This window comes from Capronia coronata (assembly GCF_000585585.1).
Source record: "Capronia coronata CBS 617.96 chromosome Unknown acBCG-supercont1.5, whole genome shotgun sequence".
In the NCBI taxonomy this organism is placed as follows: Eukaryota; Fungi; Ascomycota; class Eurotiomycetes; order Chaetothyriales; family Herpotrichiellaceae; genus Capronia; species Capronia coronata.
In genome coordinates, this window is record NW_006912897.1 from 2247187 (window position 1) to 2272341 (window position 25155).

Consider the following 25155-nt stretch of genomic DNA (forward strand, 5'->3'; position numbering starts at 1 on the left):
ACTCGTCACTCTTCTCGGATTCCCCCACATTCCGACCGGAAGCCGTCACGAGACTTCAAATCATCCCAGGGACTTACTTTTCGCCCCGAAAGACGGGGGAACTCCAGAAGTCAGAGTTGGGCTGACTCCGGACCGAGGCATCAGGATCAGAATCATGGGAGGCTAAGGTTTAGGTTCGTATGACAGACACTGCTTCGACAACCCTCCAGCTAAGCACAACCAGAACCAGATCCAGAACCAGATCCATTACTTCTCACGCTCCCTAGGATTTCTTTCCCTCTCCATCGCGACCGACGACAACGACCATGTCAGTGACCACGACTGCAAACCCGGTCTCTGGAGCCGTGCTCCAAGCCCTCACCGACTACGACATCCATCACAGCGGCAACCCTGAACAGCCGAGGACGCCAGAGCCGCCGAATCCGCAAAGAGAGACGCCCGTGTCGGCCGAAAACCCCCCCAATTGGGACAGGGAACACCGTCGAGTGCCGCCCTACAGGCCTGTCGATCGTAGCCGCCTTGGTCCTGAGAGACCGGCTGGTTCCAATGTGGTGGAAGGCATCTTCATCTTCACCATGCTGAATGGTGTTGGGCTGATTGGAGTGAGTTTGCACCGTGATTATGATCATCATCCTGTGCACGAGATTGAACTCGCCCTGACGAATGAGACAAAAATGACTGACTGGGCGTACTGCAGAACGTGGACACCGCGTGGAGGGCCACCGGTGGAAAGATCAACAGTCGTTTCTTCAGATACAAGATTGGGGGTGAATGGTGATTTATTTGACACACGGCCCAGCCTCGTAGGAGAGCATTTATATGACAGATATTACGGCATCGTGTTTGGATATTGTCTTTTGAATTGAGGTCCAAGTTGTTGGTCCACCTGCCCTCCTATCCTGTCCTATATAAATATGGTGATCAAGCCATCCACCCGATCAATTGAACTGTGCTTTTTCTTTCCTCTACCATTGTGGCAGCAGATAAGACCAATCTGTTCTGCCATGACTTTCAATGACGCGAAGGCTTGACATTCTCTATGCCCCCGTAATCCTCGTCCAGCAGCTTCCCCGCTATATACAGCGGCTTCGCCTCCTGAAGGACATAAAGCATGCGTGCCCACGAGTCCGGACTGGCGTTGCGCCATGCGTGGTTCGTGCCTCTCTGCACGGCCACGTCGCCTCTCTTCATCGTGCGCACCTCGCCCGAGTCCAGGACCAGATCGACCGTCCCTTCCAGCACGACGCCGTAGTCCAGGCTCACCGTGCGGTGCATCGGCGACGTCGCTCCCGGGGCCATGTCGACCACGCGCAGAACCGTGCCGCCGGGGACCGTGATGCCCGGCAGGTTTTCCAGGTAGTTTTGGTAGATCTTGACGTCGGCGTCGTCGCTCAGCTCGACCGGAAATTCCTTGGTCGCGTAGCCCAGCCCGAAGTGTGCCTCTTTGCTTTGTTTCTGGAACGGTAATACCTCGTCCACGGATTTGTGGAAGATGGCTTTTCCTTCGTCGTTGTGGTCTGTCACGAACCTGTGGACTGTTGGGAGGCCGTTGTCTCCCATCTTGCAGACGCACAAATGTACACAGTCTTTACACGCAGTGTTGATGCTGAAAAGCAAATAGATGCAAGATGATGTTGTATGTGACTTGATTTGATTTGCGTTGTTGGTGCTGCTGAGAAAGGATTGCTGTTGATTCGGTTGGCGAGGGAGACGCTCGGTGAGTAGTGTCCTGTTCGAATTTTATCTTCAGGGATGTTGAATGATGTATCTACGATCTGGTATAGGCCTTTGTCCTTCACGGTCACCTTCAAGTTCGAGGCGTACAGGGTGGTTTTCCTCCCCTCCTCCTCCTCCTCCTCCACTGGTGATCTCAATGCCGATGGTCGGTGAAACCCCAAGCTTGTAAGTTGTGGGTTTACAGGTCTCGGCTCCACACGAAAGTTGCATCAAAGCATGGCCGGGTGACGCTTCCTTTCGGACCATCTAGGGATAGGTTCTTCCGGGCAGTTGAGCGGTGGATACAGGAAACCGATGTATTTGAACATGTTATAACAACGACGGTTCTGGCAAGGACAGTTCTGCTGGCCTTGGACCTGACAGGGGAAGTGAAGGGATCAACAATCAACCAAACCAAACCATGCCGAACCAAATCCGCGACATCGCGACCGTCGACCATGACAGCTTTCCCTACGTCTTCGAAAAGAATGTCACGATCCCCTTGAAGAGCAGTTCCGGGGTGGTGAGGGCCAATGTGTACCGGCCCAAGGACTCGTCCAGTAGCCCCGTGCCAGTTCTGGTGACCTATGGGCCTTACGGCAAGGACATTTACTACGGCGAGTGAGTCGTTCCCTATCTGCGTCTGCATCTGCATCTGCATCTGCATCTGTATCTGCATCTGCATCTGCACACCGTTCGAAGACGGTGATGGAAACTTGTGAATGACCAGTTGTTAACCTGAGCTTTAGTTTCCACGCCCAATCATTCTCCGAGGTCAACCCGGAACAGAAGTCGGCGCATTCGGCATGGGAGACACCGGATCCCGGCTACTGGACGTCGGTCGGGTATGCGGTGTTGCGAGTGGACGAACGGGGCCTGGGCCAGTCGCCGGGCCTGCTGGACACCATGTCCAAGTCGACGAGCGAGGCGTTCTTCGACGCGGTGGAATGGGCGGCCTCCCAGTCCTGGTCGTCCGGCAAGGTCGGGCTCCTGGGCATCTCGTACTACGCCGGCAGCCAGTGGAGGGTGGCGGCGCTGCAGCCCAAGGGTCTGAGCGCGATCATCCCCTGGGAAGGCATGTCGGACTATTACCGCGACCGGTGCCGGCACGGCGGGATCCTGTCGGACGCGTTCATCCGCTTCTGGTGGAACCGCCAGGTGGTCACGAACCAGTACGGGAGGCCGGATCGGGCGCAACGCAAGTGGGGAGAAAACACGATCGAAGGGGACCTAGACGACGAGGAACTCGCGGCGAACCGCAACGACCAGAACGTCGACAACGCCCGCAACTTCTTCCGCGACGACGACTACTATGCCTCCAAGGAGTACAATCTGGACGACGTCAAGGTGCCGCTGCTGTCGGTGGCCAACTGGGGCGGGATCCTGCTGCACCTGCGCGGCAACGTGCTGGGCTACACCTATGCCGGCTCGCGGCTGAAGTACCTCCGCTTCATCACCGGCCGCCACGACCTGCCCTTCTACTACCCGGAGGAGGTGGCGCTGCAGAAGAGTTTCCTGGATGCATTCCTCAAGGGCGACGACCGTGACGGCTGGTCCACGGGCACGGCGCCCAAAGTCAGCGTCGTGCTGCGCAAGGGCAACGTCGGCTTCAACGACGCCGCCGCCGAACGCACCTACAGCCGCCGCGACGAGGCCGAATGGCCCATCGCCCGCACCCAATACGTCCCGTACCATCTGACGCCCGACAAGCAGCTGACCACGGAGAAGCCCAGTCTGAGCCACACCTCCAAGCTGTCGTACCATGCGTTGGGCACGCTCGAGAAGCCCGAGCTGGTGCAGTTCTCCACCGCGCCGTTCAAAGAGCCCACCGAGATCACCGGCCACATCGTCGCCAGACTGAGCGTCTCGATGAATCCGTATATCGGCAGCGACAGCTCTGCCTTGACCAAGGACATCGACCTGTTCTTGACCCTGCGCCACTTCACCGCCGACGGAGACGAAGTCTTCTACACGGGCACCGCTGGCGATCCAGTTCCTCTGTGCAAGGGCTGGTTGAGAGTGAGTCTGCGCAAGGTCAACCCCGCGCACCGACGACACAAGCCCTATCTCCCACACCGAGACTATTTCAAGTGCGACGTCTTGCCTGTCTTGCCCGGCGAGGTCTACCCGGTCGACGTCGAGATTTGGCCCACTAACGTCGTCGTGGACGAAGGAAGCCGACTGGTGCTTGAAGTCGCGTCCGGAGACACTCAGGGCTCCGGCATCTTCACCCACGGAGGAGAAAATGACAGGTATGTTCCATGAATAAAAGACCGGGGGGAGCTTTGAAGAGAATCCAAAACTCGTTGCTGACGATGCCAAAACAAAACAGGACCAAGCAGCGCTTGGCGGGCATGAACCATATCAATTTCGGACCCGTCTACGACAACTATGTCACCCTACCCGTGATCCCGCCCAAATGATGACATGTTGGCTCCGTCCGCTAGTTCCTAGATGCTAGATGCTGCTCAAGCGGGAATGCTGGACTTCGACAACTAGAGACAGCGGTCAGAGTAGCCAAGTAGCCAGGTGTATACCAAAGAAGGAGGAGACAATGAAAGCGTCCCAAGAGAGCACGGCAAGGCTGCTTGTTCCAAAGAAAAGAACCGCTAGATCTGAAAATGTCAATGAAAATTAAAACTACCGACAGTCCTGATGCCTCTCTTGAGACATCGTCATCACTTGTCGGAGGAAACCAATCTTCGTATACTACAAAGTAGAGAGTACGTCCATGAGTGATCTGGTTACGGCGAGACCATCGTGGTAGCATAAGGTGTTTTGTGATTGTTATCAATAGAACATCCAGACAGTGAACTTTGTAGACCGTAGCCCAACCTAGTATAGAGTATGTAGGTGTTCCATGGTCTTATATCACGACCTACTATCTAGTAGACTAGTAGATGGTCCCTTCGCTTGTCATCATTATCGATGGGCAGAAACAACAGCAATCCTTATTTGCTGTGGAGATTGCAGAGAGACAAGACATCCTTTGATCGAAAGAAGTCGGGACAAGCGTTGTATTTCGTAGGAACAGATTCTCTCCCCCGGCCGCCTCCTCCCCCACATTCCCGACCAATGCGGGATTTGTGTGGGTCGCCGGTCCACAATCTGTGGGGATTCGCGGGGAAACAACCAACGGCCAACAACCAACGGCCAACAACCAACGACCAACGACCAACGACGGCACTTCTACTCGGAAACTTCCAGTTACGCGCCTACTATAGTCGGTGTACCTACCTTACGTTTCATGAGTATTGATCGGTGTTGAAGGGCGTGTAGTTGTTGGCGTACTAGTAGCACCAGCTGGGACGTTGTATCTTGCCTGTTGCGGGGGAACCAGGTCGCTTCCTCGCGGCCCAGGATACCCATTCAAGTCGTACTAAACGATCAATCTCCCCCGATCCACACTGCATTACCAGACGTCGTCCGGGACGATTTATATAGGAGTGATAGTAAGCAACGGTGTATCTTCTGATTCCTTTCGACTTGAGCCTCGTCGCTTTGGGAGAGACTTAAAGTGATTGTGACAACCACATACACACCCGGACCTACACCTATATCTCTCTCCGTGGACACACTCACACTGGGGCTGGTTCTCTCGTCATGGCTGGCCTAACACATCAACTTTCGCTGAAAGAGCTCTGTGCCGTGGTGATATGTGCATGGTTGCTGTTTCGAGTCTTTCTGGTAAGTGCTGACGATTGGCGATTGACATTAACCCTCTTCTGCAATCTTGTGGACTGTGCTCTGTGCTCGAATTTCGAAGGGTTCTGTTGTTTCTAACGAGGAATGTTTGTTGTAGGTGACCAAAAGAGTCGTCTTGACGCCATTACGACATGTTCCCGGGCCTTGGTATGCGCCGTGGACGAACCTCTGGCTGAAATATCAGGTCATGACGGGGAACCGATCACAATATATCCATTCTCTCCACCAAGCCTATGGTGAGTAAGCCCCCACTGTCGAGCACTCACTCGAGTTTGAGCAAGCACTGTTGGTCTTTTGGTCAAAGCCTAGGAGAAAAGACTGACCGAGTCTGTCAAGGACCGTTCGTGAGGATATCGCCCGACGAAATCGCCGTCGCGGATCTGCCGAGCATCAAACACGTCTACCGCGTAGGCAGCGACTTTCGCAAGGCCGACTGGTACCAGAAATTCAACGAGAGCGCTCACCCGGGCCTGTTCTCCATGATCGACGCGAAACAGCACGCCGCCAGACGTCGACTGTTTGCACAAAGCTTTTCCAACTCGTCCATCGTCAAGTTCGAGGCCCAAATCCGACAGAAAGTCGACACGGCGATTTCCAAGATCCGCCGCGATGCCAGTGCCACTCACGCCGACGGAAAAGGAAGAGCAGATCTCCTGAGGTGGTTGACTTTCATGGCGACCGACGTGATTGGTGAACTGAGTTTCGGGACGTCTTTCAATATGCTGGAGCAAGAAAAGGTGCGTCTGCGTCTGCGTCATCAGCTTTGAGTTGGAGAGAGGGGGTTTTCTGCTCTGTATTCAGCAATGCAATCTATTCGCTATATATTGTATTCAAATCAGAACGCTGACTCTGTGCCTCCGCAGAAAACGCCATATATTCGGGACCTGGAAACGACCATGATGATCGCCGGCATCCGTGCCGAGTTGGGCTTCTTGGGCCCCTTGTTGCGCGTCGCGAAACACATACCTGTCGGGCCCGTGCAGAACGCTCTCACGCTCAACGACCGCATGGACGAGTACGGACTGGCTGCGATCGAGAACCACAAACGGCATGTGATGGCCGCTTCTCAAAGCAACGACAATGGCCAGATGTCTCCTTCAAACAGCAACAGCAACAGCAGTCTCTTCTCCAAGTTCCTCGACCCGACCCGCAATCAGGAGCTCTCGTTGCCCCAGATCTCCGCGGAGGCGTCCAACCTCATCGTCGCCGGCAGCGACACCACGGCCGTGTCGCTGACGTACTTGATCTGGTCGGTCCTCCGGCCCCGACACCGGAACGTCAAGCAAAAGCTGCTGGCCGAGATCGAGTCGTTGCCGATCGACGCGTCGCTGGCTGAGATATCTCAACTCAAGTACCTCCAGGCCGTGATCAACGAGTCTCTGCGGTTGTATGGCGCCGCCCCCGGTAGTCTGCCCCGGGTGTCTCCTCCAGGAGGCGCCAAGTTGGGCGGCCGGTACAACATACCCGAGGGCACCATTGTCGGTGCCCAGGCCTTCACCGTGCACAGAGACGGAGCAATATTCCCGGATCCCGACAGGTGCGTGGAGTGATTCTGCAGAAAGGAACCATACGGCAATTGCTGACCGATCTTCTCAAGCTTCATCCCTGAACGCTGGGAGCAGCCTACAGAGGCCATGAAGGACGCTTTCTTCCCGTTTGGATTGGGTTCTCGAGGTACGTTGACTCTGATGCCTTTTCTTTCCTGTCAATATCCATGAGCCTTGAAAACCAGGACGACGACGTTGACGTGAAGCACCGCAGTCTGCCTAGGCATCCATCTCGCCTCCAACGAGTTGTTGCTCGGAGCGTTTGTGTTTTTCAAGACTTGTCCCACGGCCGTGCTGGCTGAGTCGACCACCGACAGTTCGATGGAGATGGAGAATTACTTCCTGATAGCGCCCAGGGCGCATCGCTGCGAGGTGACGACCAAGGGTTGATTAGAAGCTAGACTCCAAATCTCTCCTTGAGGCATACCAAATACATATATAGAATGTCGGCGTTGCTTCGATCTTTTCTCTTGATCATTCACGGTTCGGGCTCTCGACCAGAAGACCTCCTTTCACAATTGAATGCGCATCTGTCCAGGCGTTAGGCCAGCATGATATGCCATGTGGCTCACGAGGTACTACTAGTATGTAGAGCCCTTTCCCAAGTTAGGATTTCTATTTTTCATAGTATAGAACTACAGTAGTTCTTAACTCTGGCACCCTTATACATGAGGGCAAAATGGTACTAATCGACCAATTGATTCTCAGTCTAACGATTGACGCCCAAGAAGCGGTGGAACTGTCCAACCCCTTAGCTAGACTGGAGCATCTCGCTCGGTCCACAATGACAGGCAGGCAACTTTTCAGCTTTTCAATGATCGGCTCGCTTTGGAAGCCATTTTTGAGTGGCAATCCTGGTCCGCTTCCCGTACAGCCATTGAGGAATCGTCAACAGCGAGAAGATGCCGAGTAGCATGCCGAAGATACCGAACGGCTCAGCAGGACCACTTTTGGTCACCCACTGTCCGACAAAGAAGGTCCACGCAAATGAGATGACAGCGCGGAACGACACTATCATCACAAAGCAGTCGCCACTGATGGCGTTGTATGAATCAATGATCTATATTCACAGACATCACACGATCAGCATCAGGGGCTCAGTAGCGAAGAATAGACAAGAACAAGGGAAGGTGGATAGGGCACATACGTAGTTGAAGCCGATACTGGGTACCGACATGAGTCCAAAAGCCAACATGCCCAGCCCGAATTCCAAGCCCACCCAGCGAGTAGGACCCGGATATTGAGCAGAAAAGCCAAACACCCACATACCCGTGGTGGCAATGAATAGAGGAGGTGCCAACAGCGGCAACCGGGTTTCGGGTTCAGCATGTCCGCCGGAATCATGGCTGGCCGAGGCTGTTATGCGGCGATCCGCTGTCAGGTAAGCATATACAGCACCGAGTAGGGTGCCGATGATGCCGCCAACGTTGAGGAGACCGACGTTGGCACCCCATAGATACGGTGGCATGGCCAGAAGCGTCGGACCCACGGTGGAGAGGGTGACAATGCCACCCACCAGGCCACCGTAATGGAGCATCACCAACCAAGTGCCCGGGAATAAGAGAGATGCCCAGGGCCGAAGAAGGGCTCGGAACAATCCTCCTCGGTTCACGCCAACTCTGAGGCTTCGGCCGTAGGTGAAGGGTCGATAAGAGGAGGATTCTTCCAGATGTGCAATGTGGTCGGATCCTTTGGACTCCATTGTGCTGCCATCCTCCTTGTCTGTGTGGGTATGAGCACCGTTGTAGGGCGCTGCCGGGACCACGCGGTCGTACAAGGTTTCAGGCTGTAAGAATAAGATGAACAGAAACGACGCGGCCGAAAGTGCGGTGCCGATCCAGAAGATATACTTGTAGCCGTATGCCGAAGCTATGTACCCGCCAGTAACACCGCCGACCAGAGAACCCAGAGCCAAGAAAACTGTATAGATGGCCATTGCGCGGCCTCTTTGATGGACAAAGAAGATCTCTCCCACAACGTCGGGGGCTACCGCGTCTGCAGCCGCGATGCCGATGCCTTGCACCACTCGAGCAGCAAGGAGGCTGTTGAAACTTCCTGCAAGGCCGCACCACATGGTAGAGAAGGTCATGAGCAGAGTGCAGAACAGCAATACCGGGCGGCGACCATAGACATTAGCCAGAGGCACCCACCACAGATTGGCAGCACCGGCCAAGAGCACATTGACGGCAACAAGGTGAGTGAGCTGTGCAAAGTCCTTTTGGAGCACGACAGCCAGGATCGGTATGGCAGGAGCCACCGCGGAAGAATTCCAGTTGTTCACAAACGAGTAGAAGGAGGAAGCCCAAAGAATGGCCAGTTTGCGCCATAGTGACCAGTTCAAGGGATCTGCTGGGTCGTCGGAAGGCCGGGGCACAAGTCTGACGTGGTCGACCGTGTGTTCAGTTCCTGTTGCCGTACGCTCTAGGTCGTGTTCTTTTCGAGACAGATCAATCAGCATGTCTGCACTTTGGGCCTTGATACAGCACCGGTTGCAGGTGCCAGGAGATGATGGTACTAACCTATCAGGATGACTGTGCCAGGGGGTGTCTCCGTGTGAACCTGTCCCTTAGAGAGGGAGAAGGCGTATCGATAGCCACCTGCCATGATGCCGTTCGTTGACGCTCACTCGACTTGCAGAGATTCAAGCTGTGAAACGAGAAGAGCAATATTGCAGTATTTGGCAGTTTGGGCGGAGGCAGTCGTTGTTATATGCACTGGCCTCGAGACACCAGCGAGAGTTAGATCAAGCGTCCTCATCCAGGCAGAGCATAGTCCTAGTCGGACATTGTCGAACAGGTCGAGCGAACTTGTACTTGGTTGAATGAGCATCGGCACATGGTGGACTCGGAGCGTTCTGGCGGGGGAATGTGGAGGTTAGTGACATTCAACTCTGGGGCCCCAGAGCTGGTCAAGGCGCCCCAGTGTTGGTGAGGGACGTGATGTGTTCTTCTCCAGATTCCCCCACAGCGTAGCCGACACGGTATCCAGCTTCATCATCTTCTTCCTCCACTACCGGCTCGTTTACCGGCTGCTTCTTCGCTTAGTAAGGTTCTTCCCTCAGCTGGTAAGGGCTAGCAACTGCAAACTTCAGCGACAAATTAGGGATGTTACTGTGAAGGGTGATATGGATAGCACTCTGAGTAAGGTAGGTGCACCGAGACTCGCGACCGCGCTCAACGTAGGGAGTACGATGCTGCTTCTTGACGGACGCTGCTATTGCCGCGCTGAGAGGGCGAGAGCGCCTCGCGGAGGATATCGAAGAGTAACAAGTGGAATCCGTGAAGACTCGTTGTTTGATATTGTAACATGATTCTCTGTTCCATTGCTCATGCTGACTCTGTTGCTGACTGATTGCTTGACTGTCGCGTGCATGCTTACCATTCCATCCAGATGCTCCAATACACGGAACGATCAATTATACATATTGCGAATGAACAATTCATGATCCACCGTAAATCGAGTCCTCGTTGTCAACTAGCAAGTACTGAGGATCACAAAGTTACATGTGCAGGTATTATGGCTTGGCGCGAATGTCAACCGCCGTGGACAAGTTTTCCCTTCAATTGCACGCGTACAGACACCAATATGGGAAAGCTTGGTAGATTCTTCCCCTGCGATATGGATGCTTAACGGGGTGCTTACCGTCAGTCGAGAGACTGTCCCGGCTCGATTGTGAACCGGTCTGTCCAACCCAAGCCAATCTTCCGTCGAAAATGTCTCTCGTCTGTCGGCGACATTGGTCACAATCCTCCATAACAATCCGTTCGAATGGCTGATGTCGAGCGGGTCACGCGTATCTCACACGCTCATGAAACGAACGCAGTGAACTACGGCCACCTTGGTACGGCCACCTACGATGATCAACTCCACAGCTGGACGTTTCTGCGTCAAAACCGGATCACGGCTGAGCTTGATCTGGAGGGCAGAAACACTGTTGCTATCGCTCTTGATCACGGTTCGGAGTCTCGGCTGACTCATCCTACTGTCTACTCTGGATCTGTGTATTCACTTGTCCACGAGCAGACATGGGTCGGTCACTCGAAAGAAACGTCCGAGGCAGGGGAAGGTGAAGGTGAGGAAGTCGAAGATTCAACGGCCGTTGTCGGCAGCAAAGATGCATTTCTGAAATGGTCAACCGACTCTGGAAAGAACACCTTTCTCAAACAGATACCCGATGCTGCATTTGCCGTTCTTAGCCTGCGCGGCGTACCCTTCAAGTTGTCTTCTACTCCACGAGCCGCGAGTCGAGGAAATAGTCTGGCTTTCGGCAATGCCAGGGTTGTCTTTGACCATGATGCACGCAACGACCGTGTTCGCCCTATTGTGGCTTTTACTGCAGGCCCAGGTGGCGAGACACTACGTCTGACCAGTCTGGATTCATCCGATGTACGCTTTCCCAACCGTTCTGGATTCGAAGAGATTCATACGGTACCGGCCATTGGACATCAATGCGAGGGACATTGGGTGGAGTCAGCAGAGCGGATATTGCACATATCTTCGGCGCCAACCCAATATCGGGCGCAGTTCCTCGTCGTCAAACCAAGCGCCACCAGCATTCTGCATCCCCTGATCAGCGACCGTCATTCAATGCCTAGAGCATTAGGAGATCTGCACCATGCTGCAAAGACCTCCAATCTGCGAGTCGATCCGTGCCCGGTGGTGACTATTCCTGCTTCCAGGACTGGAGGAAACTATCATGCCCACTCTGCCTTCCACCCTCAAGATCAGCGCTCACTGGCGGTGGTAGACATTTGCGGAGTTTGGAGTATATGGAAACTTAGAGGAGCCAGAGCCAGGTCTGCCCGTATGCTGTACCACGTTCACCTCCAATGTTCCAACGATCTAGACAATGCCGCGGATATATTCCATGTCAAACATGCTCAGCAACATTACGATGGCTGGCACCGGGTCTGCTGGCTCAAAGACGACCAAGGCTCTTATGACCGACTCTTGGTGTGTAATCGAAGGGTTGCCGCCGTGTTCGATCTCTCGGGGGCTTGCGTCGGTGTGGTCGATATGCGGCTGGGACCACTGTCGGATCAGAATCGGATCCTTGATGTCAAGCACAGCGAGCGGCGAAGAGAACACATTGTAGTGTTAACCACCTCACGATTGTTGATCTTCAGTTCGTCCAAGGTCAGCTGGAAAGATCGGTCAGGAGTTGAACCATTGACTCTTGCATGTTCGTGGAACCATTTCCGAGATGGCCATGACCTGTCCTTGCGCATGAGTTTGTGCGAGCTACCACAAGGTGAGTGATCGTTCATGACCCAATTCGAGCGGCACTGATTCGTGCAGCGACCGCTGTACTAGTTTATTCGCGGACAAGCCATCTCAGCCTCGTCTATCATTTCGGAAACGATGGACTGAGCCAAAATACAGTCTCCTTGAAGGATCCATCGGTATTCCAGATGCCACGGTACCTCCAATCGCGTATGGAGCAGGTCAGCGACGTTGTTCTTTGTCCAATCAAGCCTGCTGCGACAAGCTCTTTATCCACCCTGGCTGAATGCGACCTTCTCAAGCTCATCGCGTGTTTGATGGATGGCACGATGGTAGAGGCCGTCTACAAACATGGACTGGGAAAGCAGTTGGGCTCTGTCGAGAGTGGTGTGAACCGTATCTTCAGCTTGTCTCTGGCTGTCCACCCCGTCCAAAGCGCCAGATACGTTGACGAAGATGAAACCGATGATTTTGTCGTAGACGATGATGCCGAAGAGCAGCGGGTGGTTCATGACCGCCAGGATCGTTCGCACACTGACACCGCCTCGTCAGGTGTGCCTCATTTCCGCAATTGGGACCGGCTACTCGACTACGATATCCTACGTGGCAGCGCCCATCCTTCTCGCTCTTTCGACGAGGCACTGGATGAAGCAGCTCAACGAGTCCGGATGATGAGCATGCAAGACAGGATTGAGCAAGTGCATTTGCTATCAAACTTTTCTGGAGTTCTTCAAATTTCAGACGTGGAGCAAGACTCGGAGTCTCTTGGGTTGTGGCTTGATGAATTGGGAAACAGCGAAGGCGTCTCGGTCGAGAGGGTTGGTCTCCACCTTGGACTTTTCCCGCCAGGGTCTTCCCAGGACAACTTACTTGAGCTCTATGATGGCTTGATCGCCTCCTATATTGAGACTCTTTCGTCAGCGGTCACAGATCGTAACCGGGTCAATTGCGAAAGACTTGTGCGTCAGGCCGCGGCAGAAGCTTTCACCAGCAATGTGGTCTTGAGCATCGGCGTTTCCGAGTCAGCTCAAGCACGATCAGTGCTTCCCGAGAGGCATGCGTCGTCGCCGCCACTAGAGTCAGATATGGAAGGAGCTTCGTCGTCTCAGATTTCCGCATCCCAGAGCCCACTGCCGCAAGAAGAGCCGGCAGTGGCACGCTTACGGAGATATGCAGTGTTCCAAGAGGAGGTGCCTCCTTTACTGCTGGACCACAATCCGACCATATCAAGTATACTAGCACATCTGCCTGATTCGATCGACGAGGATCCTGCCGAGTACTCATACCGGGAGATCACCCAGCGAGTGAGATTGGCACAGGAAGAAATAGCAACACAATCATTAGACCCACGCGAGAGACGCAAGGCCGCCAAACATGCCGCGCGTCTGCAAAGAAAGCTCGAGAAGACGGCGAAGATGAGTCAGGATGCCATGATGCAGCGGACATTGTTGCCCAGCATCGCCACCGGCGCTACTGGGGTGACATTGCCGGGAAGGGAAGTGCAGAGCAGCCAACAGGCTGCGCCCGAGTCGAGTCAGGCGCAGGAGGGAATTCCTGGATTGAGCATGACGCAGCCGGAAAGAGGCGCATTTGGAGCCCGGCCGGCCAAGGTCAAAGCGAAGGGGAAGGGAAGTAAGAGGAGAGCTGGATTTTGACAATGCCATTGAACAACTGTTGATCTCCAGTATATTACTAGGGCAACAGTCTTGCTGATGTGCCTACCTAATGATAAATCTGAGGCTGGCTGGCGGAGAGTTGGACCCCTGCTACCCCCCATCCCAAGCTAAGTCCAAACTGCTAGTACTACCCCGGATTTTCGGAAACTCCATATTCCGAGGCCTGCACAGCGAACCCTAGGCTCAGGCTCCTTTTTTAGGCGCACGGGACCTGAATAGGGTGGAGCCTAGGAGTCTAGGTAGCTGCGGGGAAAGTCACCAGTTGCGCGATTAGTGGTTTAGTGGTTGTAGCACGCCACTATTTGTGATTCTTCGCCCGCAACCGACGCAAGTCAGCACCTGACATGCCTCATTAGCCTGCCTAGCACGTCTTTTCTACCCCACTACCACGACGTAGTATGATGTAGTATCTGCTACCACTGTGGGTCCCAATGCTGCTCCCCTCAGGTGCTTCTCGCGTGAGATAACTCGGTCACTGTACAAACACGCCAGAGAAGCACTCAATAGCTCCCCAGGTACCTACAGGTAGGTAGATACATGTAGTAGAAGCTCAAACCTGCACTGAGTGAAGTGATGCCAGTGGTCAGCTGTCCAACCTCATTTTGTTCTCGCAGGCACCTTACTCGGGCTGACCACTGCCGAGTCCTCCGCTCTCGTGCTCTGTTGATGTCGCGTCCACCCTCTGAACTCTCTCACACACTGACCACCCTCCTCTTTATTTACCCCTCAATTGCTTCACCTGCGCTGCTCCCTGACCAACTGACTACCTACCTGATCTACTATTCCTTGACCATCCTGTTCTCCTTTACGATCCTCCTCTTTCCTTTCTACCACTACCATCCATCACAACCACTGCAAACTACTACTCACACTGCCAATCAATCCTGTCTGTCCGACCATTGGTCCTTGGTAAGCCTTTCTATGTCTCACTTCAGTTCTCACACTCCTAGTATTTCTTGTTCACGCTTCCCTAACGAGCGACTCAGACTTAAGCCTCTACAGACCTGCACCAATCACCTCCACAATCAACATGTCTGCCGACACATCAAACCTCACAAAGGTCGACTCCGCCATTGGCGGCGTGGCCGGCTCGCCACCCAAAGAACACCACACCAAACGAAGAACAACATCCAGTGCTCCAGGTGTTATGAACATCAATGATCTCGGTAAGCTGTCGTCTGCTCCCTGTCACCTGCTTTGGGGAAAGCTAACCCCATCCCCAGAGAAAGAGGGCACCAAGATCTCCGTCGCAGTTGAGACACAAAAAACAGGCTGGTAGGTCACCCATCCCCTCTTGCCTTGTCTACGTGCTGTGCGTCACGTTCATACCACTAACGTGAATCCCAGGAAACTCAACACCTCACCTAGCTCGATCGAAGATGCATCGATCCTGAAAAAGCACCTCACAGAACCTCCCATCAAGAAGATCGACTTACACTTCCCCTTGGGTCTGGAAGTCACGGCGAGGAATCTCAAGGGCGTGACCATCAAAGATGCTCTCGATGCCATCCACAAACAATTCAAGAAGAAGGTGGGTGATGTTTCTCTTCAGAATGGGTACTCGAGACCCAAGACAAGTTCATGTCACTGACATTTCTGTTTGTCTTATAGGCCGATGACGAGCTGGAAGAACCATATCTGAAAGGTTTCGAATGGGACCCGGAAGAGTCGTGGACGAGACTGAAGGTGCACACTCAGAGAGAAGGCGCCCCAGCGAGCAAGAAGTCCAAGAAGAAGGCTGCTGATAATGAATAAATGAACAACGCATCAACGAATGTTGTGTGGGCAAAGGCTCTTCTGGCTGGATCAGATAGAGAACATACCACCAACAACGACGATCAAATCATCTGATACCCATCGTATATGCTATTCCGAGCTTTAGCTATAGCAGGGCATCGCACAGTATGATGTGGAATGATGTGGCATGATGCCGGCGTGGTCTTGAATTCGCAGCAGACACATCAACAACGAAGTGGCATTAAAACTTGCTCGTTGCTCATGTAGCCCAGCAAATGACATACCTATGCATCTGACCTGATAATCTACCTCGTTCAGACAACGTCCTTTATGGCGTCCTCCAGGGTACCAAACTGAGTCACCATAATTATTGTTGACGTACTTCTCAACCCTGATGATTAATATTCACAAATTACTAGGGGCACCTTCCTGTATATATACGAGATACCGTAGTCCGTTGGCTGCAAGACGTCCGCCCTGGTATTCGCATTACGTTCCGCTTGCCATAGGTAGGTAGGTTCCTGCCGTACCCCCAAATATCAAGATTATACTTGCTGTTAGAGACATCCGGAATTTCATTGACCTCTCGAGAGTTTAATCTGGAGCGCTCTCCTTCTTCATCGCTTAGCCCTCCGTTGGAAGTCGGCGTCATACTATAGTATACTATACTGTAACAATAGGGATAGTGGCTTCTGGGCATAATATTTCGCTGCTACTATGATCGGCTGCGAGAATGGCCAAAGAGAGAAACACCTAGTAATAAATACTAAGCAAAGCCAAATACTCTTCTTCCCATGTACTTTTGTATTGGCCATCTATTAGGTAGCTAGAGCTACATGTCTTTGCTAGTCACACTTCTTTGCCACCAGAATTCCCTCAAAACGGTCAGATATGGTTTTGAAGCCCGTAGGAGGATTGTAAGACAACTGGTCCTTAAGACGTTCAGGAATCGACTCTGCTGATGGACCTCCTCGACACAATCCCAGCCTTGATTCGTGTGGCACGGAATGCTTGAGCTCCTTTACCTCACGCCATCGGAGGCCTGCCATTCCTGCAAGACGGCGATGAGCCGAAGAGCGACGACGCTCCTGTTCTGATGCATCGCCCTCCCAGTCGGTGTTATACCAGCCATCTTCCCTTTTCAAGGCGTCATGGCGCTCAATGGCTTTCTGATCTTCCTTCCAGCCACCCGAGCCATGGATGTGGTCACTGTTGGAATCCCGAATGTGGCTGAACAGATAGTCAATGCGATGGAAGGACTGCGCTGCCGTATCTCCATTTCTGAGATCGTATTCACCCACTTCTGCCATTGCTTCTTTGCAGTATGGACAGTGATAGCGCCCGTCACCGTTGGCCGCTGCAGTTATGATAGCCTTCTGAACCGCTCGATCCCCGAGTGGTATTTGTCTCTCATATGGCTCTTTAGGTCCGATGCAGTGAATTCTCGAATCTTCTTGTCCTCGGGAATAGTTGGATCTTCGTAGCATAAAGGACAGATCAACATTTCTTCGTCATCTGCTCCATCTTGTTCGGTTGCATCATCCTCATCGATTTGTGGTCGAAGACATCCGGCACGGGATCCTTGAGCTGCTATGAGGATATCATCAGCATCCGGTTCAGAGCCACTTGACGAGGTCCCGGGCAAGTCTTGGTGACGCTTTGTGGCTGGTGCTCCGGAGAGATATCCATTGTAGCTTCGTTGTTCATCATCGAGTCTTGCCAGTAGTGCATGCCTGGATTCTCTGGATTGCTGGAGAATTTCTACCACCTTCTCTGATGCACTAAGACGGCGAGACATCCTCGTAGGGAATCTTCGAGGTTCTGGCTTGATGGGAAAAGTAGCGAAACGAGCAAATCGACACAGCTGCCTAAAGAGGATGTGAGGCGAGTTGAAGAGAGCCAGGGCAGTCGCAGCGCAGTCTGAAGAGTGGGAGCACCACTCGTATCTTGTGAAGTATCAACTCTGTCGAATTGCACGTCGAGCAGGAGTTAGAGCAGGGGCTTGAAGATTGCATGGAATCGTGACTTCATACAAAAACCTCGATGGCCGAGTGGCAAAGAGAGACGTAGTAGGTGGGCATTTCAAGTTGGGAAAGAAACTAGGTGCATAAGGTAGGTAAGATCAAGCCTTCACCGTGCTGCCTTCCAAGGAACGAAGCAACGGCGAAGCATTTCAAACGCCAAGATATGGATGAATTCATCGCGAAAAGGTCCTTCCGATGCAGTGACTGCCTGCGCCAGCTTTCCACTTGACTACCCACCACTGCAGATAGGAGCACCTTGGCCATAAAGGCGTTATCGTTGCGCGCGAGTAACGACACGAATGTAGAATGGTTCGACCGATAGTGATCGGGGCCATCAAGACCCATACTAGAACAACTGTTGGGATGATATCAGCTTGGACGGACCTACCGATAAAATATCTGCCTAAGGCTCCAGCTCTTGAAGAAGCGGGATGCCAGCCAGAAGACAGTCGATACACCTACCACTAGTCGACCGAGATATTCAAGAGTGCATTATGCCTGAAATGGCTAGCCCATTCTTACTGCCTCTAGTATACTCGACTACTAGTACTACTGTGTACCTAGTATACTATACTGTTTGGGGGCTAGTGGGTTCTTGGCATAATTCTCGCTACTACATACCTACGTACTATGACCGGCTGCAAGAATGGCCAAAAAAACCCCCCCAGATACACCCGAAATTGAACACAGACCATTGTACCAAAAAAGATTCCACACAATCACCATGGAATGTCTCCCAAAGGCAAAAACTAATAGCGGCGATCGGTTTCGATCCGATGTCCTCCGGGTTATGAGCCCGGCGCGCTTCCCCTGCGCCACACCGCTGATGAGTGATGAGATCGTCTGTTGGATGAATTCGAAAAGAAATCTTGCACATTTGAATTATATAGACTGAATTATTTTAGGACATCTTAGTGGCTTGGCAAGCTGTTAACAGACCCACTAACACTACAAGGTGTCACCTTCAAGTTCGGGTTTTCTGAACCAGCCTTATTATTATTACCTACTAGTAAAGCCCCGGTGCCGCCTGCAGCGCTTCACCCCCTCGCTAAAGCTCTTGTCGCTCCCCATATCACGATGGAACCCCTGCACAGCTGAGCACAAGCTCGACGAGACCTGTCGATGATCTAACAGCTCTTTCTGACAAGCCAGAAACTCACAGCTTGACTTGGTACGTACCTCAAAGTGTTCATCTCGTGGCTGATCCTGGCCCGTCCCTGGATGTTTATTCTTCTACTGCGTCATTCACAGCCTGAAATCCTCGCTTCATCTTCCATCTCACTCTTCCCCGAAGCCTCGCTCTGCATCGAGATCTCCCCGGAATCTCCAAAATGGCTCCGCCCGTGACGCTCCGCAACATCAGCAACAACCCTCTGACGCTGGTGCTGGTCGAGCACTTCGATCCTCCTCCCGATGAAGGATTCCAGATGCAAAACGTAACGCGGTCGCTGGTAGCAGTGACCAACAGCATCGGCCTGACCAACAACACGACACGCAAAGCGGTGCCCCAGATCGATGCCGATGCAAGGCCCTTTGCTACTCGTGAGATCTCAATCCAACTCCCGCCCTTCGCCTTGGTGCCGACGGACATCAAACCCGTAATCAGCAAGCCGCAAGAACGACTCCGTCTAACGTTCCAGACGGAACTGGGTGGCAAGCACCAGATGTACTGTCCCGTGCCGACAGCTGAGACGGAGTCGCTGGTAGCACTGGCGCCGAACCCGAAGATGCGCTTCACGGGCATATACCTCCCTAACCCGTCATACACGGCCGTGTTCAACACATCACGACACGACTCATGGATGGAGAAGATCCCCGACCACGCTCCGCTCGGCGCCCTCTCGATCCCGGGCACGCACAACTCACCGACATGCCACAACGCGCCTCCATCGGTACGCTGCCAAGCCGTGTCTCCCATGGAACAGCTCAAGAACGGCGTGCGTTTCTTCGACATCCGAGTGCAGGTTCCTGAACCATACGACCCGAACTCGGACCGACTAAATCTCGTGCACGCCGCATTCCCCATCGCCCTGTCCGGCAACAAGCCCTTTCGAGGCCTCTACGACGACATTCTACAGTTCCTGAAAGAAAATCCCAGCGAGACTCTCATCCTGTCCCTGAAACGTGAAGGCACGGGCAAAGGCACGGACGAACAATTGTCCCGGATCCTGAAGAACCACTATACCAACCCGCGCGAATGGTTCACGGAGCCACGCGTCCCCAGTTTAGGCGAGGTGCGCGGCCGCATCGTGCTACTGCGCCGCTTCGCATTGGAAGAACCGCTGCGTCACGAATGGGGCGGCCGTGGATGGGGGATCGACGCCCAGGTCTGGGAAGACAACACGCCCAACGCCATGTGTCCGTCGGGAGACGTGTGTGTGCAGGATTTCTACCAGGTCATGGACCGGCCGAGCATTGAAAAGAAGATCGCCCATGCCCGCGACCATCTCGAACGCAGCGGGGCTTGTGATTTCTTCCCGGATTCCGAAGTCAACAAGACCAAAAAGTATCCCTTGTACGTCAACTTCCTGAGTGCCAGCAATTTCTGGAAGGTCGGCACCTGGCCCGAGAAGATTGCGGCCGAAGTCAATCCGACCATTACCGCTCATTTGTGTCAGCGACATATGTTGGATGACCAGGGCCGTGTCAAGCCGGGGAACTGGAGCACTGGCATCGTTGTGACTGATTGGGTCGGCTTGGGAGGTGATTGGGATCTTGTGCGGGCCATTGTTGGCATGAACGCAAGGATATCTCGGTAGATGAGTTCCAAACTAACCTGCGTCGTGATTGTTGGAGTCCTGAGTAGGAAGACATCAAGATTGAAGAACAAAGTGTTGGTGTTGGAGATATCTATGTGACGATGAAGATGTTATGACAAACAAGCCATGGGAGCGCCGACGTTGGGTGCGATCCCAGCAATATCTGGATACCTGGATATCTGGTTCAACTCGAGATGTGCCACCTAAGCCACACCTTGTCGCCTGTGGGTTCGAACCTAATTCTGGACAAAGCCGGGGAGACATTTGGTCGGATTTCTTCATAGAAGTTGGCAAACCACAGTAAGAATTTCGGCACAGTATACGTACTAGCTAAGGTACGTACCGGATATATACACAGCAATATAACGATAAACGTACCTATCTACGGCCAGACCTCGAGCGCGATCATTGAGAAGGATCATGTAGATTCTGATAAGCGTTCAGAGCAGTAAGATCTGAGGCGTGATACCCCCAACCCCCAAACAACGAGAATGATATGAGTTGGAAGTCTGGGAAGTGCCAGATGCGCTGCTTAGTCATGCTCGGTATTAACGTTCAACTCCACGACAAATTCCGTCACTTGCGGATATTGAGAAAGCGACTGCGGTTATCGTCGGCTGTCTTGCTGAGACCGCGCCGGTCTTCAAATACCAGCTGGACTGCCCAGTCATGGCTTCTGCGATGGTCCGACTTCTACTGCTGCAGAGTCTGACGTCCAGCTTCCAGCCATGAAGCACGTACCATCGCTGCAAGCCCTGCGGCTGCTGCACAGCCTGGTCCGACGCCAGACACTCGCCACGAGTCCTCGAACTTATGCCCCCTTCCTCCGTCTGAGTCGGCATTTCCATGCCGCTACACGGTTAGACAGGATAGAAACACACATACTGTCAGACATTGGCGAGGGGGTCAAAGAGGTCCAGATCATCCAGTGGTTCGTGGAAGAAGGCGCGCCGATCGAAGAGTGGAGTCCCTTGTGTGAAGTCCAGAGCGACAAGGCTTCGGTTGAGATCACGTCCAAGTATACTGGGGTCATCAAGAAGATCCATTTCGGACAGGACGCCGTGGTTCAGGTGGGAGAACCGATCGTCGACATTGAAGTGGAAGACGACGCAGGCGCAGAAGACAGCACAGAACACCCCCAAGAACAAAGTCCCGCCCATGCCAGTGCCAATGCCGAACAAGCGGCCGAGGGCGGCGAGGAAGCCGTTCGAGAAGAGATAAAGATGCAAGAAGAGAAGCCTACAATCTCGGAACCTACACCGCCAGGAAAACATGCCTCTCTCGCGACACCCGCCGTGAGAGGTCTGCTGAAGGAACACGGCCTGTCCATCGAGAAGATCCCTGGAACGGGCAAAGACGGGCGCGTTCTCAAAGAGGATGTCTACAGATTCCTCGAGAAGGCATCCACACAGCCATCACCGGCGTCTCCTGCACCAACCAGAGCCGATGTCGACGCCAAACAGACGGAAACGCCGCAACGACTGACTCCCGTACAAGGCGCCATGTTCAAGAGCATGACGGCGTCACTCTCAATCCCACACTTCCTGTACTCTGACACGGTAGACATCACTAACCTGGCCTCGATGCGGGCCAAACTAAACGCCGCCCGCCGCGATCCCGAGACCACCCCAAAATACACCTACTTGCCATTCATCATCAAGGCCGTCTCACTGGCCCTGAACAAATACCCTCTACTCAATGCACGCTTGGATCTGACCTCCGACCCGAAGAAACCACAGCTGTTGATGCGCTCTGTCCACAATGTCGGGGTGGCCATGGATACGCCCAACGGGCTGATCGTGCCGGTCATCAAGGCTGTCAATACGCGCTCGATCACCTCCATCGCCCAGGAACTCCTGCGTCTCTCGCAGCTCGGTCAGGCTGGAAAGCTGGGCACGGACGATCTGACCGGAGGGACGATCACGGTTAGCAATATCGGAAACATCGGCGGCGAGGTGGTCGCGCCGCTCATTGTGGAAGGCCAGCTGGCGATCATGGGGATCGGGAAGGTCAAGACCGTCCCTGTCTTCGCCGAGGACGGGGTAACTGTCAAGCCTGCCCAGATGGCCAGCGTCAGTTGGAGTGCGGATCACAGAGTCGTGGATGGCGCTACCATGGCCAGGATGGCGCAGGTCGTGCAGAAATATCTCCAGGATCCGAGCACAATGCTGGTCGAGATGAGTTGATGGAAATCGTGGTCGTGGTCGGCCTCGTCACAAAAAAGAAAAGCTCGGAAGGCTACATGGCCGCAGAAGTGGCGTCTGCACTGGGGAGAGCTTCTCTCTCTGATGGGCCCTCTGAGACCCACAGAATCAGCAGGCGCTGAGATACGAGAATCCTTTGCGATCCTGTGCCAAAGATGCTGTCCAGGACAAGTAAAGCGTGGTATGTGGAATTATTCCATGAGCACGCGGCGCATCAGTACAGACTCTTTTGCCGAGCCCGGAGCCGGGAGACAGCAGCGACTAGACATATGTCAACACCCAAGCGGGAAGGATGGGAAAATCAGGCACTAGCTGTGTCGCAAGATGGCGCATAGCAGAATTCAGGGGTGATCTACTAGATATAGAGCAAGACGGAGCGGTATGAGATGAGCGGACTGACGCAGGCACAATAGGCGCTTTTGATTCAAGAGGCTTATACCGTGAATCCAGACATGATTCTATGCATTGCCTTCCGTCAGGACTCTCGTCCAGTCAAACTTCTTCCAGACTTTCCTGAACCCTTCCACCCTCTTGTCGTGGCCTCGATGCCACTTGCCTTGCCGCTTGATGACATCGGGCTCCAGGCCCAGCATGCCCCCGATGATCTCCCTGGCGAACAAATCCCCACGAGGCCACCGGTCCGGGTCCTCGACAACATGGCCGATGCCGCCATCCAGTTCGAACCAGACATGAAAGTACGGCATCTCCTTGACCAGACTGCGGCGGAATGCGAGCTTGCCCAGACCGTCCTTCCTGGCTTTTGCCAGCGTATCGATGATTTTCTTATGCTGGCTCCATTCGTCTTCCGTACTGAGGAAAGCTTCTTTGAAGAAGGCCGGAGCCGTCTCTCCCAGACTGTAGGGCAACGGCACGACATTGAGCGCGGCATGCGGCTTGCGGTTGGGGAACGCGGCGTTCTCGTAGAAGAGCACGTCGCGGCCCTGGTCGTGGTACAGCCGCGTCAGAGATTTCATGAAGTTGCGTATCTCTTCCCACTCGTCGTCGTCGCACTCCAGCAGGTTGGTGTGGTGCTCGGTCGGCACGATCATGGCGCTGAGAGGAGATAGCTCCGGTTCGGTCGGGAGGGTCAGGTACGTCCTCGTGGCCAGCGACACGACGGGCGCGACCGGGGGAGTCTCGGTATCTTCGTGAAAGCAGAGTGGACAGTTCTCCAGGATGCGATTGAGTTTCTGGTATTCGTTGATGGCGACATTGCGCAGGTTGATGTCGGACTTGTGCACGCGTTTGGCAAGTTTCGCGGCGTTCTCGTCCATGTACTCGAGGTCGTCGTCGAACTTGACGTCTTTGGCGATCCGGTCGGCCATGCGTTGGCTTTCGCCTCCCACTTCGCCGCGTGTCCGTCGTTCTTCGCGCACCATGTCGTCGATGCTCATGTCTTCGTTCTCTTCCACCTGTCCGCGCTCGGCGCCCCGGCGGTTCTGCACGGCTTTCACTTCGTTCCGTGGTGCGGAGGACAGCATTCTGTTGTCCATGGCCGAGAGGGTTATCACGGTAGGATCTTGCGTCGAGAAGGCGGCCAGCGCCTCGTTGTATTCTCTCTCCAGATCCGCTGCTTTGGGATCCTTGCGTAACTGGGCTCGCATGAGTTGTGCCTTGAGCTTGTTGAGTGTCGTTTGGTCGACTTTGGGATTGGGAGCACTGGTGCTGGATGTCGGCACGGGCATTTGTTCAACGACGTCGTCTGGGCTCGGCTCCGTGTCGCGTGGGTGAGGTCGTCGGAGTCCCGCTTCCAGTTTACGCTCTTGGAACAGCTCGCCGCTGGGCTTCTCCTTGCCCACGTAGCCTTCTCCGTACGTTTTGCGTCTCTCCAGTTCGATCTCTTCTTCTCGGGCGTCGTCAAACTCGCGCAGGCTGCCAAATCGTTCGAGCGCGACGTCGTCCACTTTACTGCCGGACTCTTCGGCCTGGCGGTAGACAGCCTTGAGCTTTGTCATGCGCCATTGCGACCCGGCGTCGCCGAAGGTATAGTTGACTTCGTGTGTGGCTGGTTCGTCCTCCAAGTCGTCCAAACTCTTCCCGTTCTGCAAGTCTCGCAGGTGTCGATTGAGTTCCTTTTCATGCACTTTCATCTCGAAATCGGCTCCCAACGAGCCTCCTTTCGGTGGCGAGGGTTCGGGCTTCTTTCGCTGTACGTAGTCGATGTCCAAGGCTGAAGGGGCTTCCATCCAAGAATCACGTTTCAGTTCGCCTAGATTTGGCCGGGACGAACTTGGATCGTCTGCTGTATTTTCATCATCTTCTTTCTCTTCCTCTTCTCGGCTGTGGCGCCGATGTCTATGTCCATGTTTGCTTTCTGATGCATCTTCGTCTCTGGAGTGTCTGGACCTCTTCGAGCGATGGCCCTCTTCATCGTAATGGGAATCGTGGTGCCGAGAACTGCGATGGTGGTGGTGTCGATGGTGTCGATCTGACTTTTCGTGCTCCTTGCGTCTCTCTCGACGTCTCTCTGTTTCTCTCTGTTCAGATAGCTCCTTTTCAAAGTCTTCTAGGGCCATCTTGAGGATCGTCACAATTGCAGATGACCAGAATGACTGGAGTGTTTG

The 25155-nt window shown here is 53.8% G+C and overlaps 11 protein-coding genes across 11 annotated transcripts; 7 read left to right on the forward strand and 4 right to left on the reverse strand.

The window, feature by feature from the left end:
* Positions 1 to 305: 305 nt before the first annotated feature.
* On the forward strand, positions 306 to 778 carry A1O1_06477 (uncharacterized protein; the record flags this gene model as incomplete). Its single annotated transcript, XM_007727356.1, has 2 exons — positions 306 to 602; positions 698 to 778. 2 exons carry the CDS (start codon positions 306 to 308, stop codon positions 776 to 778), a joined length of 378 nt encoding a protein of 125 aa, XP_007725546.1.
* A 233-nt stretch (positions 779 to 1011) lies between these two features.
* Positions 1012 to 1560, reverse strand: A1O1_06478 (uncharacterized protein; the record flags this gene model as incomplete). The annotated part of the gene is made up of 1 exon (XM_007727357.1): positions 1012 to 1560. One exon carries the CDS (start codon positions 1558 to 1560, stop codon positions 1012 to 1014), a length of 549 nt encoding a protein of 182 aa, XP_007725547.1.
* Positions 1561 to 2137: 577 nt separating this feature from the next.
* Positions 2138 to 4139, forward strand: A1O1_06479 (uncharacterized protein; the record flags this gene model as incomplete). Its single annotated transcript, XM_007727358.1, has 3 exons — positions 2138 to 2337; positions 2466 to 3968; positions 4049 to 4139. The coding sequence occupies 3 exons, from the start codon at positions 2138 to 2140 to the stop codon at positions 4137 to 4139; spliced, it is 1794 nt and encodes a 597-aa protein (XP_007725548.1).
* Positions 4140 to 5319: 1180 nt separating this feature from the next.
* On the forward strand, positions 5320 to 7358 carry A1O1_06480 (uncharacterized protein; the record flags this gene model as incomplete). Its single annotated transcript, XM_007727359.1, has 6 exons — positions 5320 to 5403; positions 5519 to 5657; positions 5758 to 6158; positions 6285 to 6958; positions 7019 to 7095; positions 7183 to 7358. The coding sequence occupies 6 exons, from the start codon at positions 5320 to 5322 to the stop codon at positions 7356 to 7358; spliced, it is 1551 nt and encodes a 516-aa protein (XP_007725549.1).
* Positions 7359 to 7779: 421 nt separating this feature from the next.
* Positions 7780 to 9426, reverse strand: A1O1_06481 (uncharacterized protein; the record flags this gene model as incomplete). The annotated part of the gene is made up of 2 exons (XM_007727360.1): positions 7780 to 8028; positions 8116 to 9426. The coding sequence occupies 2 exons, from the start codon at positions 9424 to 9426 to the stop codon at positions 7780 to 7782; spliced, it is 1560 nt and encodes a 519-aa protein (XP_007725550.1).
* Positions 9427 to 10736: 1310 nt separating this feature from the next.
* Positions 10737 to 13846, forward strand: A1O1_06482 (uncharacterized protein; the record flags this gene model as incomplete). Its single annotated transcript, XM_007727361.1, has 2 exons — positions 10737 to 12219; positions 12267 to 13846. 2 exons carry the CDS (start codon positions 10737 to 10739, stop codon positions 13844 to 13846), a joined length of 3063 nt encoding a protein of 1020 aa, XP_007725551.1.
* A 1051-nt stretch (positions 13847 to 14897) lies between these two features.
* On the forward strand, positions 14898 to 15622 carry A1O1_06483 (uncharacterized protein; the record flags this gene model as incomplete). The annotated part of the gene is made up of 4 exons (XM_007727362.1): positions 14898 to 15033; positions 15091 to 15142; positions 15215 to 15398; positions 15479 to 15622. The coding sequence occupies 4 exons, from the start codon at positions 14898 to 14900 to the stop codon at positions 15620 to 15622; spliced, it is 516 nt and encodes a 171-aa protein (XP_007725552.1).
* Positions 15623 to 16449: 827 nt separating this feature from the next.
* A1O1_06484 (uncharacterized protein) lies at positions 16450 to 16914 on the reverse strand (the record flags this gene model as incomplete). Its single annotated transcript, XM_007727363.1, has 1 exon — positions 16450 to 16914. One exon carries the CDS (start codon positions 16912 to 16914, stop codon positions 16450 to 16452), a length of 465 nt encoding a protein of 154 aa, XP_007725553.1.
* Positions 16915 to 18959: 2045 nt separating this feature from the next.
* A1O1_06486 (1-phosphatidylinositol phosphodiesterase) lies at positions 18960 to 20387 on the forward strand (the record flags this gene model as incomplete). Its single annotated transcript, XM_007727364.1, has 1 exon — positions 18960 to 20387. The coding sequence occupies one exon, from the start codon at positions 18960 to 18962 to the stop codon at positions 20385 to 20387; it is 1428 nt and encodes a 475-aa protein (XP_007725554.1).
* Positions 20388 to 21115: 728 nt separating this feature from the next.
* Positions 21116 to 22573, forward strand: A1O1_06487 (uncharacterized protein; the record flags this gene model as incomplete). Its single annotated transcript, XM_007727365.1, has 1 exon — positions 21116 to 22573. One exon carries the CDS (start codon positions 21116 to 21118, stop codon positions 22571 to 22573), a length of 1458 nt encoding a protein of 485 aa, XP_007725555.1.
* A 476-nt stretch (positions 22574 to 23049) lies between these two features.
* A1O1_06488 (uncharacterized protein) lies at positions 23050 to 25107 on the reverse strand (the record flags this gene model as incomplete). Its single annotated transcript, XM_007727366.1, has 1 exon — positions 23050 to 25107. One exon carries the CDS (start codon positions 25105 to 25107, stop codon positions 23050 to 23052), a length of 2058 nt encoding a protein of 685 aa, XP_007725556.1.
* Between the last annotated feature and the right edge of the window lie 48 nt (positions 25108 to 25155).